General features: G+C 33.4%; 1 protein-coding gene across 3 annotated transcripts; it reads right to left on the bottom strand.

Annotated features, from left to right (window-relative positions):
- Positions 1 to 830: 830 nt before the first annotated feature.
- Positions 831 to 18,696, bottom strand: LOC132755181 (uncharacterized). Of its 3 annotated transcripts, none has more exons than XM_060745986.1 (4): positions 18,562 to 18,696; positions 18,111 to 18,212; positions 1,689 to 1,754; positions 945 to 1,095 (listed from the first exon to the last, which is right to left on the bottom strand). In XM_060745986.1, the coding sequence occupies exons 1-4, from the start codon at positions 18,650 to 18,652 to the stop codon at positions 965 to 967; spliced, it is 390 nt and encodes a 129-aa protein (XP_060601969.1). In that variant the 5' UTR covers positions 18,653 to 18,696; the 3' UTR covers positions 945 to 964. The 3 variants fall into 3 exon arrangements, 2 of the variants coding, with proteins under 2 accessions (XP_060601969.1, XP_060601970.1); XM_060745987.1 differs by having other exon boundaries at positions 1,689 to 1,736; XR_009629175.1 differs by lacking the exons at positions 1,689 to 1,754; positions 18,111 to 18,212; positions 18,562 to 18,696 and adding an exon at positions 1,561 to 1,616 and having other exon boundaries at positions 831 to 1,095.
- Positions 18,697 to 18,893: the final 197 nt, after the last annotated feature.

The raw sequence follows: 18,893 nt of genomic DNA, 5'->3' as shown, positions 1-18,893 counted from the left end.
TTTAGAATATTGGTGAAACCCAAAAAGTGCTGGACTAACATAAAAAATGAGGATTCTCTGTGCGGACAGATTCTAAAACTGTATCGATACCTGAAAAAGCTTATGTACATTTATGCATGATTATGAAAAATATAGTGTCAAATAAACTTAAATCTAAAGGAAGAGTACTTACTTTAAAAAAAAATGAATTGGAACTCCTGTAACTCTCGCCATCTTTACTCTGAACGGAAAAGGCCCTAAGCGCATGCTCAAGCGTCGTGTCAGACTTGACATCGTGACGTCACAACTGTGCAGATGAAATTGTGAATTCGTGAATTCATGAATTCACGAATTCATAATTTCACGATTTCACTTTAAAAAAATGAAATCGTGAATTCATGAATTCACGAATTCACGATTTCATTATTTCATTTATTCAGGTTTTTTAAGAGAAATAGTGAAATTATGAAATCGCGAATTCATAAATTCGCTATTGCATTATTTCACGATTTCACTTTAAAAAATGAAATCGTGAATTCGTGAATTCATGATTTCACGATTTCATTATTTCATTTATTCAGGTTTTTAAAAGAAATCGTGAAATTATGAAATTATGAATTCATGAATTCACGATTTAAAAATTCAACATTTCACTCTAAAAGTAATGAAATTTAAAATCTTGAAATCATGAATTCGTGAACGTGAAATGTCACCACCGGTCTTTCGTAAAATCGCCTTTGGTTTTCCATTATTTATTTTGCGGACCGATTATCACCTTCCAGCCCTCTCCTGTCATGTATTAACCTCTTAATCAAGCCGAAATCATTTGTCAAAATGTTGCTTGTTTTCGGTAGCTTTTTTCGTGATTTTCTCTCTCTGCTAAAATACTTTGGTTTAAATTCGAAACTAGCCAGAAACAGGAGTGTGTCTAATGACGCCCTTTATACATCACCTATGAATCCGCGCGTAAAAAATAACAAATAGATTAACTTACAGTGCGTTTACAATGGTACAGTCCAGACCTTTCATCAAGACAGCGACATGAGTAGTTACAACCATCATTCCAGGAGGCCCCTTCTTGATACATCTGATTCTTGTAGAAACATCCTGATATTCCTAAAATATTGATAATGTATATTTACATACAAAGTTTTTGTTTGCCATAAAAAAATAATTTCGATTGATTCGAGACTATACAGGAATATATATAAAACTCATATAAAACTAACCTGCTTGGTTCGTGTTGTGAATTTACCCTTTTTTTTTTACATTTTTAACAATTTTAACAATATAGGTCGAGATGGTTAAAAGTAATATGCAAGAAAATGTATTGATTTTTGATTAATGATAATTAATAACTAAAAGAGAAAATTCCCGTACGCTTAGAAATGATGAGGAAAATGATTTTTTATAGATAGTACCTATATATTTGTATGTGTCCTGCAGTTGTACTGACTCTATAGATTTTTAGCTTTGAGTAGAATTAAATAACGTTCAATGCATATAATGATGAACTGAATTTTTTGCATGAAATTTTACTTAAAATGAAATTCAAACATAAGCATACTATATAAGTTTTACCATGAAACATATCCAAACTTTCGTGTCCAACGCTTCTTGTTCCAGTACCTATAATGATGAACTGAATTTTTTGCATGAAATTTTACTTAAAATGAAATTCAAACATAAGCATACTATATAAGTTTTACCATGAAACATATCCAAACTTTCGTGTCCAACGCTTCTTGTTCCAGTACCTACATGACCTAAGGAATCTGTAGAAGGTAAAATTATACATTGCTTTAATATAAACAGGTGAGGTTTGGCGACAAACGCATTTATTTGGATAAATTGTTTAAACTCGAGTACATCGGAAAATTCCACGTATTGCTATATAACGTTTACAAAAAATATAACTAGATGCAACTGTATGAACACTAAGGAACTCTTTTAACTCCAGTTTAACTCCAGTATTTGTTACCTGTCATAAAGCGGGGAATTTGAATTAATTAATTCACTTTTAATATACAAAAACATTGTTGTTTATCCTATAAATACTCAGGGAGCGGACTAGTATTTCAGTGTCGTTTTTATTTGTTTTGGTCGTCAGACCAAACAAATAATGGTAGCGAAATTTTAAACTCTAATGCTGTTAATTGCAAGTGCCGAAAGTAGTCCGCTTTTTTGAAGCGGTTACTTCCCTTTATATGTAACACTTAGGCCGAAACATTTAGGGGAGATCACTGCGTAAATATGGTCACATGACAGGCGGATTAATTTTCAAGCAAAATAATTCCCGAAAAGTCGAAGATTTCTAATATTGTTTTATTCTTTATAGATATACATGCTTATAGTATGCGCCATGATTATTTAAACAACAGTTAGCGTCGTTACAAACCATAACTAGAATAATATGTTGTTTTTTTCAGGCCGTTAACATGTAAATCCACCGTGGCCGAGGGTTTGCGCGCTCGCTTAGGAAGCGAGAGGTCTGGAGGTCAATTCCTAGTTAAGGCAACTCATTTTTTTTCAAATTGTTTAAGTCAAATAAACATTGGATCGAATATCAGTGTTGCAATAAGTCTTATAGCCAATCTACTACAATTAAAACGCTGGAAAACATTGGTGGCACTATACAAAAACAAATTGTTTTATAATCTCACAACCTTAACCTTTCTGACATTCTGAGACCCAAACAAATTCAGCGCCTTCTGTGCTTTGATTAATGTTAGCTGGCACTCACTTAATTTTGGTACGCAGTTATAACTTATTTTCTAATATGTTTGACTTTGAACTTTTGATTATAAATAAATGTTGAACTTACTGTAAATGCACTATTTAAGTAAAGAACAATAATTAAACTGAATGACAATTGAATAAACACTGTTGACTTATTGTGTTTGAGTTTATTCAGATAACCAGGTTACACAATACAATCGCTTGTTTCCATGTGACTGTTACAATACTGCAGGTTTTTCATTGGAAATCGTGAAGATTGTATGATATATATATATACACGACTGCTGTCAATTTCTGAAGTTATGAAGTTATAAATTCCGTTGTCAGATGTAACAGTAAAATGCATTTGTAATGGAGATATCTGCTATTTTATCCGGCAGTAACGGTTGTTTGCCATATTTGTTTGTTTCTTTGATTGGGTTTTACGTCACATCGGCACAGTACAAGGGGCAGGACGTGAAGTGGTTGCACACTTGGTTCAAGCGAGCGAATTGGTTGCAAACTTGACAAAATGGCGAAAACGGCGTGAATTTTTGAAACGGGTGAACGAGTTTTTGCCAGGCAAGTGGGTTTCTTTGTTATTTTGAAGTTCATTAGTATGTCTATTCCATAATGCAATATATATGCCACACTCGGTTAAAGGTTTCAGCATCCTAGATTCTGTTTTGACGAAGTTATTGAAGATATAAACTGATCATGTAGATTTTTTGAAATTTGACATATGACTGTTCTGGCCGGGTTTTCTCCTAATTTATTTAAATTTGGAAGTTTTAAACTGCATTTAACAATAACAAAATATGTTTTTGTCAATGCTGTACAAACGGTTTAGTTCGCAAGTCCGAAGATAACGTTCAATACACAAAAATATCTTGTTCAAGCACATTTTGGTTGCAGACTTATACTTCAAGCATTTTTGGTTGCAAACTTTTGTGTCAATAATGTGGCATGCATATTTTTAGCGAGGAATAACTTATCATTTTTTTTTTAAATAATTAGCAATATTATGGCAATTATACCGGTTCATCTAATAAGAAATATATATAAAAAATGTGCATGCGTGCAGATATATCCTAACACAGGGTCTTTCAAATAGATATATAACACAATACAATGTATGCTAAATTAAAGTTCAGTTGTGTTTATCTTCATCAATTTTTCTCCTCGATATACTCCTTTTCTTTTTACAAAGTCTTAGGACTTTTTTTATATCTTTGCATGACTAACTGTAAAGGAAAAGAAGAAAAAATAGCAACAAACGACATTTGAAATAAAATTGATTATATAGTATATAAAAACTATATTAACATTGACACAAGGGCATTATTCACATATGTTTCTTTAAATTGTTCCTTATTATTGACCAATCGAAAAATTTTCCAAATTCCTTAACTCGAACAATGACTTTAAGTAGTTTTGTCACATAACAGTTAATGTAAATAACCAATCGTATATCATTTATATTATGATCTAATAATCAAAATCATCTTTAGAATACCAATGGACATATGATGTACATCAAATCCGAAATATTGTAAACAAGCATGTACGTCATTTTAACTTTTGGTTTGTAAAAACATTTTAAGTACATGTCTAAAGCAACTGCTGATCTTTACATACGAAACAAACAAATTAAAATTTCTTGTGGTTTTGAAAAACTTTGGAAATTTGGCCGAATAACATCGTATGTGTGCACATGTCCTTATGTTTATGATGAACATAATTCACTTAAATAAACAGTACTCTCACATGTATACGTTTGTTTTGTATGTAGTTTTCATTTGCATTTTACATATGATGACATATTTTAGAATTGAAGTATCAATAAATATTTTTCTATATGCTATTATTTTGTTTGCAGGCTTTTACTGATGATTATAGTATTGAACTGAGAACCATGTAATTTGAAACATAAAGTGCATAATTGTTGTAAAAGAAGAAAGTATAAATAACATTTATAACAAAAAGAAGTAACAGAACATAAATGTCAATAATTGCCATTGAAAATAGGTTAATAGATATAACGTTCTACACTCCTTTTGCAAAGTTTTACTATGGATTTCAATAGAATAAGAATAAGTTTGCAACCAAAAATGCTTGAAGTATAAGTCTGCAACCAAAATGTGCTTGAACAAGATATTTTTGTGTATTGAACGTAATCTTCGGTCTTGCGAACTAAACCGTTTGTACAGCATTGACAGAAACATATTTTGTTATTGTTAAATGCAGTTCAAAACTTCCAAATTTGAATAAATTAGGAGAAAAACCGGCCAGAACAGTCATATGTCAAATTTCAAAATATCTACATGATCAGTTTATATCTTCAATAACTTCGTCAAAACAGAATCTAGGATGCTGAAACCTTTAACCGAGTGTGGCATATATATTGCATTATGGAATAGACATACTAATGAACTTCAAAATAACAAAGAAACCCACTTGCCTGGCAAAAACTCGTTCACCCGTTTCAAAAAATCACGCCGTTTTCGCCATTTTGTCAAGTTTGCAACCAATTCGCTCGCTTGAACCAAGTGTGCAACCACTTCACGTCCTGCCCCTTGCAGTATAGGTCATATCGCGACGCTCCAGCTTTACTGGTGGAGGAAGACGTCATGTGCCCTTCCATGCATAATTCAGGCACGAACGGGCACCTGAGTAGAACCACCGACGTTCCGTAAGCAAGATGTTTGCCATATAACCCTCTCGGTACGTTACAACCGTTTATACTGAGACATATAACATGTCGGACATTTTTAACTATAAATAATGATATAATTTACACGTATTTCCTATTAGTTTTACACTTTGTGAATATATAACGCACACACTTTCTGTTTTTGCACCACGTGACGCTTCCAAAAGGCATTGTTGAATCCAATGTTATCAATATTGTACGCAAGATAACCACATAAATTTACGCTATAATCTATGTAACGTGTTATCGCGCTATTTGACGTCAGCTTCACTTCTGACGTATGTTGTTTTTGTTTGTTTATATTACTAATTGAAAATTGAATCTAAAAAAGTAATAAAGATCGGCCCCTACAAAAAATTTGCCTTTTTTTAATTTTTCTTTTCCAAAATATTTCAAATTTGTACAAAACACTTTAAAATTTAAAAGGTGTTTTTTCCCATTGTAAAATACCCATATTGAGGGTTTTTGTTTTAAAACTTTATGTTCAATAAATTGTCAAAAAAATTTTTTCAAAATTGCCCCAACAAGTAATTCAGACTGGTTTGGAAACAAGTAAAAAATACTTTATAATTTCCCCTTCTCCAGAAAAAATAATTTTAAAGATAAAGATACAAAAATGTTGCGGTTAGATGTAAGCTCTTTGAATGTACAACAAAGAATAAGAGAATAATTGATTGTTGAATTATCACTATAGAAAAACTAAGGTAGATTATGGTGAAATGCTAAAAGAAAGGAAGAATGTAAGGAAAGGTATATAGAGAATAATAGGTTGGTGCCGTGGATGTAGAAAGTTTATCTGGCGAGGCGGAGGAATTTATTGGGTGAGCCGAAGGCGAACCCAATAAATTCCGGAGCAGAGCCAGATAAACTTTCTCCATCCACGGCACCAATCTATTATTCTATTTATCCTGTCACCGTTTTTTTAAAGAATTTTATTAGGCAAACAACCTTTAATTATAGAGTGAAATAAAATAAACAAACAAAGTTTTATCAACGTTTCAAAAACTTGTTATTCTACACACAGAAGATTTAACGACAGTTTTTATATTTTTTCTTGAAAAGTAGTCCGGCAAACATGCATACCACGTGATCAAGTGCCGTAGATCAGTAAAAATATACGGCACCTTGTTATCGGGCCGAAATTGATACAAGTGACAGGATAAGATTGAATATATATATCGGAGTTTAATAATTAAGATTAACATGTAAGGAAATATGAGCGTACGGAAAGACCAAGTTTATTCACACTGATAGTAATTCTTACAAAAAGCGCTTCGATTGTGTAATAAATTTTTGGACATTCTGAAAGAGGGTTTTGTTTTCATCAGAAGAGAGATGTTCGTTGCCGTAAAGAAGATTATTTATTGTAGCCGGACAATTTAAATTTGTGAGAAATCTTTCGCGTATATTTCTGTATTTGGCACATTGCAATAAGAAGTGAGATACAGTTTCTCTCATTCCGCATGTGCATGTTGGACTTTCCACAATAGACCTTCTGAACAGATCCTCGTTCAATGAACTACATCCTAATCTTAATCTTGTGAGAAGGATTTGATCTTTACGTGTGCCTGTATTATAGTAAGACGGTGGTCTTTTGAAATTTTGGTTATTTTGGACTTGAATATGTTTAAAGTTGGACTAGATCGAAGAGTTTCAGGAAGAGAATTCCAGGTGCGAATAGTAGAAGGTAGAAATGATTTTGAGTATAAAAGTGTTCAGTTAAATCGTCAATATGTCTAAGGTTATATGTACTTTGTTGGGTGGGAGTTAGAAGATTTGAAAGATAAGAAGGTGATATATGGTTTTTCATTTTAAACAATAAGATTAATTTGTGTTTATTTCTTCTATTTTCTACCGATTCCCACCCAAGTTCACTGATGAGTTTGTTAATATTACACAGTTTGGTAGCGCCTGCGACTATTCTAGCTGCTTCATTTTGAACGGATTCTATTCCCTTATTTAGTTCGTCAGTTAAGTTATCCCAGACTACATCAGCATATTCAAGAAGTGGGCGGACGAATGAATAATACATGCGTTCTAAACTTATTCGTGATAAAAGAAATTTAAAACTTCTGAGTAGTCCGATTCTTTTCCAGGCCTTATCAAGTAATAGATGAATATGGGTTTCCAACGGGCATCATGAGATAAAGTAATACCAAGATGTTTATGTGATGTGACCTGAGATATTGGTATAGAGTTATAACTAAGTATAGGATGAGACGGTTTAGATAATTTCCTTGAAAAAGTAATTGTTTTTGTTTTTTCTGGATTAAAAGAAACAAGCCAAGTATTGGCCCAAGAATGTATCCGATCTAAGTCTGGTTGCTGCAGTAAGTGGGTTATCTACGAATATATACAAACTCGTGTCATCCGCAAAAAGTTTTATGTTAGAAGGTATGTCATTTACGATATCATTGATGTAAACAAGAAACAAATGGGGACCAAGAATTAAACCTTGAGGGACACCTGCGGAGATAGAAACCCATGCTGAGGATACATTTCTGTACTGGACTCTTTCTCGCCTGCAAGACAAATGAGAGGAGAACCATTGAAGAAGCGATCCATTTAAACCCAATGAAGATAGTTTGTAGAGAAGACCTTGATGCCATACTCGATCAAAGGCCTTGGAGATGTCACAAAATACAGCCCTATCCTCTTTGCCCTGATAGAGAGCTTGACAAATATCATTGTATAGGTAAACTAATTGATTAACTGTTGAGTCACCTCTTATAAAACCTGATTGGTGAGGAGTAAGCAGATTATTAGTGACAAGATGATTATACAGATACTTATGAACACATATTTCCATCAATTTTCCGATACAGCTTAACAATGAGATAGGGCGGTAATTTTCGGGACGTGTTGGATCAGATTTTTTAAAAATAGGAGTTACATTAGCAAGTTTCCAGGGTGTAGGAAAGGAAGAAGAACGAATAAGCTTGTTAAAAATGGCTGCGAGTGGACCGGCTTAAACAGGCGCGGCTTCTCGTAGTAATTTAGGGCTTACAAGGTCTGGGCCACATGCTTTTGAGGGATCTATTAAGGATAATGAGTCAAGCACATCCTGCTGCGTTATTTTAATGTTTGATAGGCTAGGAATGTATGTTTCAGTAAGGGGTGGAAGTATTTAATCCTTATCATCTACCTTTGATTGCGAACTAAAATTTCTTCCTTCTCTTGATCGGATGATGCAATGATATTGTTGTAATTTAGTGAAGGTACTGAATTTGAGGATTGCTTCTTTGTTAATATTCTACTATATTTGTACCATTCTTTAGGGTTTATATTATTTGAGCTGATTTTTTCAATTAGTTTATTTTGATACATTAATTTAGATTTTCGCATTAGTGTAGTGACATCGTTTCTAACTTAATTGTTCTAAATTTTGACCAATAAAAATCGGTATTGTTTTGTTTGGCTTTTTTGTGAAGTTTGGCTCGTTTTCTGATTAATTTACGGATATCGTTATTCATCCAAGGGATGTCACCAGGTCTTATTGTTACTTCTTTGTTAGGAATAGTTTCGGATGCTACTTGGATAATTGTTTTAGATAAAATGGCCGCTGACTCATCTACGTTGTCATTAGATAAAAGAGAATGCAAGTCTGATGACCTTAGTTTATCTCTGAAAGTGTCGTAATCCCCTTTATCATATAGCCAAATACGTCTCTTAAAATTATTCTGCTTAATTGTAGGACTGCTACAACAGGACAATGAAAACTTGTGAGATCAGGAATAAAGGGATCGGCTACAAAGCTGGTGATAACATTTTGGTGGTACTTAATATATATGAGGTCTGTCAAGGAAGAAGAATGTTCAGTGAAGTGCGTTGGAGAGGTGATAAGTTGTTCTGCATTATAGGATTCAATAAGTCTAGTCATCTTATTTGAGGATGATGTCTGAGTATTGATATTGAAATCACCTGCAACTATTGTGTCATATGTCTGTACAGAGAAAGCGCGGTCGACACTTTCTTCCAGGAGTTGCCAGTATTCATTTTTTGAGTCAGGTGGTCGATAAATACCGCCGACAAGAAGTTTTTTGGAGTGAATAATAATTTCAACCCACACTGCCTCAAGCCTGTTAATATGGAGATCCTGTCGAAATTCAACGTTTATCCCATCTCGAACATATATTACGACGCCCCCACCCACTCTTGCAGTTCTATCACAACGAAATGGGAGGCTAAAGTTCGCAATTCTGAGGTCTTCGTCGGGAGTATTAGGAGAAAGCCAGGTTTCCGTAAATACAAGAATATATCATATTGTTGGGCCTCGATCTCAATAATATCTAACTTTGGCTTAAGACTTTGAACATTTAAATGCATAAGGCTAAGACCACAACTGGTGATTTGTTGGGAAGAGGAGTCCGAAAGTGATGACAGAGAGGAGTCGTTAGAAGGAACTGGACCAGGATTTTGATGTATATCACCAGACAATGTAAGCAACAGATTTAGAAATAAGAATGTAAGCAGGTCTTTATATGGTATGTTTTGTTTGTGATATTAGAAATAGTGAACGGTTGCAAAAGAGTCGAAGGTAGTACAAGTAAGACGGCAGCGTGATAGTGGATCAGTGGCTGATATCATGGTGGATATTCAAGGACATAAGTGAGGTGGGCCGCCGCTATAAAGTTATTTGACAGTGTAGAATGTTTTCGTGGCTTTCGTACGCTCATTTTAAAGGAAATGAAAGAACAGTATGGAAGAAATATTAAAGAATACATTTCGGTCAATATGGATTTGTTTAGAAAGCTTAGAGCAAACAATTGTTTTAGTAAATAGAAAGTATAAATGCATGAAAGCATCGGACTGTTTTCATATCAAATCACTAATATTGTCAAATTTTACATGGACTTTTGTTACTATAAAAAATGGTTATTGTACCCCATATAGCCTCCAACAAAACTCAGCATTTTACTTAACAATAATTCTTTGTGATATATTTAGGAAATAAATATCAATTCTGAGTGCATTGTTGTAGAATAATGCACGGTTTGAGTATAATCACGAAGGCCGATAGGCCTTTTTGAACGAAAAAAACGTGCATTATTGTATAATTAATATCTATTTCCATTCTTACACGTCAAGAAAAAATATAATAATGATTACATAGTTGGACTTAATGTTTGGTGGTTAAATTTGTTTTCGCCTCAGAATTTCCATTAGAAACGTTCTTTAAAGGCTGTTCCATTGGGTTGAAAAAACAAACTGTCGTTAAATCTACCGTGTGTTAAATCATTTTGAGAATAACGCATTTTGAAAACGTTCTTAAAACTGTGTTTGCTTATTTTATTTCATTCTATATTTTTCAAGCGAAATGCAATGTATTTATAGTGAAATAAATGTGAAATTTAACTCGTTTGCGACATTGAAATAGCGTTCTTGATTTGATTGTGTTTGCACGTACTGTTTGGCGCTACATTGTGACGTCATGTAAACAAAACTTTTAACGTCTGTACAGCGTTAACGACTGAATTATAGATATTAGTGTTCGGATTAATTTAGTAAGACCATTTTATCACATAAACCGCGGCGCAGGAGTGTAATAAATAGAGGATATTGAATGAGTGTAAGTTCAATACTGAATTTATTGCACGAGTTGAATAAAATTATATTATGCGAGCCTCCGGCGAGCATAATATTATTTTATTCAACGAGTGCAATAAATTCAGTAATGAACTTACACGAATTTAATGTTCTATTTATCACATACCAAAAATAAAGACCGTTTAAAGTGAAATAAGAGTCATTTTTCATTGACGCGACTATAGTATAACGCTAACATTTTACGCATCTTTACACTATGTTTGTATAACGCTAATGACGTCACGTCAAAATATATGCACGGCCGTGCAATACCATATTTACGGAGTCGCAAAATCGGCACGGGTGTGTGATAAAGCCATGTAAAACGATATTACACTAGTTTATTACATGCTTTCCGATGGTTTATAGAAATTTATTACATGCTTTTCGGTGGTTTATATAAATATATATGTGATATAAAACTGGTAATTTCACTGTTTGAAACAAGGAAATTACCACTTTGATAATTTTACTGTTTCAAATTTAAGCCCCTTACGTTGTTTCGGTGAAATACCAGCGTGCATAGAACTGGGTACCAATTTAATGACGTTACGTCGTAAATGACATCACGTTGTATTATTATTTGGCGCGCTTTTCATTCAGTATTAGGCTTAATGTATTTTTAAAACGTTTCTTTGCATATAATAAAAAGAAAATTTGTTTAGTTTAGTGTAAGATCAAATATATTTCACCTTGTGAACACCAAAAGTTCATATTTCACTCGTTGCTGCGCCACTCTTGAAATATAACTTTTGGTGCTCACTCGGTGAAATATATTCCGATCTTACACTAAACTAAACAAATATCCTCTATATATCAGTGATATAAAACTGGTAATTTCACTGTTTTAAACAGTGAAATTATCAATTTGATAATTTCACTGTTTTGAATTTAAGCCCCTTACGTTGTTTCAATGAAATACCAGCGTGCACAGTGCTGGGAACCAACTTAATGACGTGACGTCGTAAATGACGTCACGTTGTATTATTATTTGGCGCGCTTTTCATTCAGTATTAGGTTTAATGTCTTTTTAAAACGTTTCTTTGCATATAATAAAAAGAAAATTTGTTTAGTTTAGTGTAAGATCGAAATTTATCCTGTCACTTGTCTCAATTTCGGCCCGATAACAAGGTGCCGTATATTTTTACTGATCTACGGCACTTGATCACGTGGTATGCATGTTTGCCGGACTACTTTTCAAGAAAAATATAAAAACTGTCGTTAAATCTTCTGTGTGTAGAATAACGAATTTTGGAAACGTTGATAAAACTTTGTTTGTTTATTTTATTTCACTCTATAATTAAAGGTTGTTTGCCTAATAAAATTCTTTAAAAAAACGGTGACAGGATAAAAAGAATAATAGATTGGTGCCGTGGATGGAGAAAGTTTATCTGGCTCTGCTCCGGAATTTATTGGGTTCGCCTTCGGCTCACCCAATAAATTCCTCCGCCTCGCCAGATAAACTTTCTCAATCCACGGCACCAACCTATTATTCTCTATTTATCCTGTCACTTGTATCAATTTCGGCCCGATAACAAATGCCGTATATTTTTACTGATCTACGGCACTTGATCACGTGGTACGCATGTTTGCCGGACTACTTTTCAAGAAAAAATATATAAACTGTCGTTAAATCTTCTGTGTGTAGAATTACGAATTTTGGAAACGTTGATAAAACTTTGTTTGTTTATTTAATTTCACTCTATAATTTTTCAAGCAAAATAAAAATTATTAAAAGTGAAATAAATGTAAAACTTAACTCGTTTGCGACATTAAAATAGCGTACTTGATTTGATTGTTTTGCACGAGCTGTTTGGCGCTACATTGTGACGTCACGTAAACAATACTTTAAACGTCTGTACAGCGTTAACGACTGAATAAAAGATATTGGTGTTCGAATTCATTTTCTTAGTTAGACCATTTTCTTTCATTCTAGATAGTTTTCACAACAAAATTCGACAAAAAATTGTTTTTATTTATCACATTTTTCAAACAAAATGGCGCCCTCAATGTGAAAATACACAGGGAGATAATAAGAACGGCGAGTGCATTGTTAAGAGGTTAATACACGGCAGGAGAGGGCCGGAAGGTGATAATCGGCCCGCAAAATGAATAATGGACCCGAGGGCTTTAGCCCGAGGGCCATTATTCATTCAGGGCCGATTATCACCTCCCGGCCCTACTCTGACGTGTATTAATGTCTTTAATACACTTTGTAGATCTAATAGATTCTAGTAGCATTTTTTTTTTAAAAAAATACAACAACAAAGTTCTTTCGTTGAAATTCTTGTCTTCTCTTCTACTGTTCTGTACAGAGATGTTTACTGTTTGTGTGTTGAAAGCAGTAGAATCTAGAAGCAAGTTTTATTTTCATTTTTTTTCGGAATGAATTTGTCATATTATTTCTTCAAATTTCAATAGTAACAAAAATGTGTTTGTACTAAATACGCTTAAGCTCTCATAATAAAAATAAAGCAATTAGTGCTGACAACCTACTTTCACTTTTACAGTTAACTGTTTGATGACGTAAAATATGACGTCATTGTTTCAGTTTGTGCACGTGCACATGTTCTGCGGGCTGATAACTAGTTCTCGGCCCCGGGCCGCAAACTCATAATAGGTCACGTGACACTCATAATCAGTTGAAATCATAGGCAATTTTGTTACTATATATAGTAACAAGTGTATTAATGTAGAATAATTAACGCTTCGGGTCTTCTTTGTTTATATAGAAACATTTCCGATAGTGTGATTTAAGGTAGTTTGCGTAATAAAAGTCTTTAAAAAAAACGGTGACAGGATAAATAGAATATTAGATTGGTGCCGTGGATGGAGAAAGTTTATCTGGCTCTGCTCCGGAATTTATTGGGTTCGCCTTCGGCTCACCCAATAAATTCCTCCGCCTCGCCAGATGAACTTTCTCCATCCACGGCACCAACCTATTATTCTCTATATATTTCACCTTGTGAACACCAAAAGTTCATATTTCACTATTTGCTGCGCCACTCGTGAAATATACCTTTTAGTGCTCACTTGGTGAAATATATTCCGATCTTACACTGAACTAAACGAATTTAATACACTTGTTACTATATATAGTAACAAAATTGTCTATGATTTCAACTGATTATGAGTGTCACGTGACCTATTATGAGTTTGCGGCCCGGGGCCGAGAACTAGTTATCAGCCCGCAGAACATGTGCACGTGCGCAAACTGAATCAATGACGTCATATTTTACGTCATCAAACAGTTAACTGTAAAAGTGAAAGTAGGTTGTCAGCACGAATCGCTTTATTTTTATTATGAGAGCTTAAGCGTATTTAGTACAAACACATTTTTGTTACTATTGAAATTTGAAGAAATAATACGACAAATTCATTCCGAAAAAAAATGAAAATAAAACTTGCTTCTTGATTCTACTGCTTTGAACACACAAACAGTAAACATCTCTGTACAGAACAGTAGAAGAGTAGAAAAAATTTCAAGGAATGAACTTCAAAGTCTATTTTTTTTAATGCTACTATTAGATCTACCAAGTGTATTAAAGACATTAATACACGTCAGCGTAGGGCCGGAAGGTGATAATCGGCCCTGAATAAATAATGACCCTCGGGCTAAAGCCCTCGGGTCCATTTTTCATTTTGCGGGCCGATTATCACCTTTCGGCCCTCTCCTGCCGTGTATTAACCTCTTATTCCTCTATGTAATAACACTGACGTGACGTCATTTGCGCTATATAGAAATATAGCGTTAAATCGCGATAATGTTAGCGTTACACTCAATCTCCACACAGTGATCTCCCCTTAATTCTTCGGCGTAGATCTCTGCCACCAAGGTCCCGATATATCAGAATTTCTGATATACTATATTTTCTCAAAAAAATGTTTTAAATATTTTTAAATAAATAAATAATATTAATATTTAGAAATAATTTTTAAAATTGTGAGAATATTTTCTACGAGACAATATTTTGATATTTTATATTTTTTAGCTTTCGAATTTATTTTTCGTTATTTTGTATACCTTTGATAATTTTTTTGATAAAATACATCGAACGTATAGGCACTAAAAGTTAAAAATAAAACAGAAAGAGAAAAATGACGTTAGATTTTCTATGTAACGGCCGATATTCACTTTGAATTTCGACGTTACGTCATGTGACTTTCATCATCATGTGACGTCTTTGAAGGCAGTGATTACAATTCTGCCAAGGGAGGTTATCACTGTGAGGAGTTTGCGTTACACTACCGCAATATGGGCGCGTCATTGAAAAATTACTCATTTTAACAGTTTACGGTTCTTATTTATATATGTGATAAATAGAATATTACATTCGTGTAGATTTAATACTAAATTTATTGAACTCGTTGAATAAAACAAAAGTATGATTTTATTCAACCCGTTCAATAAATTGAGTATTTAACTACACTCATTCAATATCCTCTATTTATCACATTAACCGCGGCGCAGGAGTGTAATTGGCGTCCGCGCCGAAGCGCGGCGCCCTTATGGAATGAAATCAGATTTTGTGAAAGGGCGACAGCAACTTCTCGAGCCTTTTAGTCGGTCATAATAAAAGCCGATCATTCCGATCGGTATGAGGGTGCTTGATTTTTAATTAAGAATGAAACGTCGAGATATGTTACAATGAATAGCGAACTGGAGAATTTCGCAATGCAAACATTTTCAAATGAAAAACCTTTACCGTCAATAAATCGCGCCCTTCGGGGTTTTTTTATTTATCATTTTGTAGTACACAGTGGGTTATCATGGTATGTTATTGTTGTACATGTATTCTAGAATGATCAGCTGAGCTGATGACCTAAATATTCCGAAAATCTATTTATAGATATATCTATTTATCACTCCTATCGGTTATTACCGGTCTCTCCCGGTCTATTTTGACCGGGATTTACTAGTGACCGGCGAATAGTACCGCACGTTTATTGCCCGGTCTCTCCCGGTTTTGGATCGTTACAATAAAAAAAACAACAACAACAACAATAGCATGTTTCATTTTATCTATATGAGATAAAAACAATAAAAATGTAAAATAATTGAGAAAAATGTACATTTTTATGGTATTAATATGACATTATCAACTTTGAAACATTTTATTTAATTTGTTATCTGTGTTTAGTAAAGATGCCGAGGAATTATTCAAAGTTACGAATTAGATTTTATGAATTATTCAATTGATCGAAAATTTAAAAAAATGATAAAGAAAAATACAAATGTACATGTACATGGTTTAAGAATAAACAATATTATATATTGAAAGATAAACCATAATTTACTGACTTTTTCCAGTTAAGTTTTGACTTATAATCGTCGGTTAATATGACAATTGAATTCTTAAAATTTATTTTACAATTTTAATAAAAAAGAGTAGTTAAAACAGCACATAAAACACAAAAAAGAAAAGAAAACAATATTCATAAAATTTGTATTTTTTTTATTAAAATTAATAGATATTACATTTATTGTATAATAAACAATTATGCTCAACATGATCAACATGGTAATATAACCAGTGTCATATTTTTACTAAGTGTGAACAGATACCTTAAGAGGGGGTCTTCGCTAATAGCGATAACATAAAAAGGGACAATTACAAAGGTACTGTCGTGCGTGTTGATCATGCGTTACACATATAGATTATAAATGATTGTATACATGTATATCCGTTGCTATTAACCACGATCATAAAAAAAATAACAAGTAATATTCTAATCTCTAGCATGCTTAACAAAGTTCATAATGAACAATGTTTTTCGTCCGCTCATTCATAAGTGATATACATTTCTGGTAGTTTATAAGAATATCTTGTCATCATATGTCTACTAGTTCATCTTCACTTGCTGCATTTCTTGCTTGGACGCCCTTTGATGCTTTGCATCAATGCTTTTCTTGTAAAGCCATGTAATAAAAACGATATTAAACTAGTGTTATAACACTTTGACGTGACGTCATTTGCGCTTTATATAAACATGGCGTTATGTTGGCTATACACTATAAGGCTATTGCATGTCAATGAAAAATAACTCTTTTCAACAGTTTACCGTTCTTTATTATATATATGATAAATAGAATATTATATTCGTGTAGATTCAATACTAAATTTATTGAACTCGTTGAATAAAACAATATTATGCTCCCCAGAGGCTCGCATAATATGATTTTATTCAACTCGCTCAATAAATATAGTAGTAAACCTACACTCATTCAATATAATCTATTTCTTTCATTCTAGATTTTTCACAACAAAATTCGACAAAAAAAATTATTTATCAGATTTTTCAAACAAAATGGCGCCTTCAATGTATCGGTTTGAAAAAACACAGGGAGGTAATAAGAACGGCGAGTGCATTTCTGTAGAATAATGCACGCTTCCAGCCTTCTGTGTTTATATAGAAAAAATTCCGATAGTGTTAGAATGTTTAACAAATATGGCAGCTGTTTATCAACAGACGAAAAAAGCATCTGTTTATGAATAATGATATCTGTCATATGTTGCGGTTCGGACCGGAATATCCGTCCCGAGGGGACCCGCCCATCGGGCGGTAACGAGGCTTGCCGAGTTACCGCCCATGGGCGGGTTCCCGAGGGACGGATATTCCAGTTCGAACCGCAAACATATGTTAGATATTTTTTCTTGCATATTCTGCCATATTTCAATGGATTACATCAATATGATATATGTTCATGGAAATTAAAGTCATTTCATCCATCAACTATTTTCTTACAATAGCGTATTTTAACTTACAACTTAAATAACAACGGCGAAATGACGACATCCTAAGCACATGTTTCCCTTCTAAAAAGACGTCATTTTAACGCGGTTCATTCATAAAGTGCGCTAAAATGACGTTGTTGTTTGGCACGCGACTCTTCTGGCACCCCCATGCCAGATGAAACTTCCGGCATGGGTGAAACTCACGGAAACGCAAGTCTGCTATGAAAGAATAATAATATCTGTCATATGTTGCGGTTCGGACCGGAATATCTGTCCCGAGGGGACCCGCCCATTGGGCGGCAACGAGGCTTGCAATATACTCATCTATAGGCGTATTATATACTCATCTATAGGCGTATAATATATTAAATACGTACCACAAAGATGACAGTATTGTTGACAATTCTGTAAAGCCCAGGCACTATGCATGCATACGTCATGAGTATATGCGGCACAGTTTGGTATCATGTCATAGCAACCTGAAATAATTTTGAATTTCATTTATTCCATGATATACTTAAATTAATAACCTGTATGTTAATTACATTAAATTAAAATAATCAGCATGATAAGAGTATTCATTATACATGTAAGTGAAAATTACATCTTCCTCTGGATGAATTGTATATCCATAACAACAAAATTAAAATAATGACAAAAGAACTTACTTATGTTTAAATCATTTAAAAAATAGTCGAATCCGGCAGCTTTTTATACATGTATACTAAACGTTATACCGTTTGTCCATTCTCCATGGTTTAAAAATAAACTGTTAACAGTGCAACATTTCATTTTAAAACTAAGAAATTATAAAAAGTACTTTTATACCAACAATAAATCTCTCCCTGCTAACCTGTGTTCCTTCAACCCAATGAGCCACATTTACAAAAAGAAACAAAACAAGTAACCACTTTTCCATTTCAAAGTTGAAAGTTCTGTGTTCGTAAAAGAATTGTTTACTTGGTTTATAAACCTGATAGATAAGAATAAGATAAGAATTTTGTTTTGCAGGTGAATTTCAAGTTTTGAAGATTTTTAAAGTTTTATTCAACATCAAGGCATATAATATGCATAAGGTTATGAAAGGTTAACAACATTTAATAAGTTATTCAAAAGTGATTAGCATTACATATATACATAAAATTATTTAATAAACTAAC

This window comes from Ruditapes philippinarum, unplaced genomic scaffold (assembly GCF_026571515.1).
Source record: "Ruditapes philippinarum isolate M1 unplaced genomic scaffold, ASM2657151v2 ctg10710_1_1_1_1, whole genome shotgun sequence".
In the NCBI taxonomy this organism is placed as follows: domain Eukaryota; kingdom Metazoa; phylum Mollusca; class Bivalvia; order Venerida; family Veneridae; genus Ruditapes; species Ruditapes philippinarum.
The sequence above is the reverse complement of the archived record's forward strand: the minus strand, read 5'-3'. Positions and strand labels throughout refer to the sequence as shown.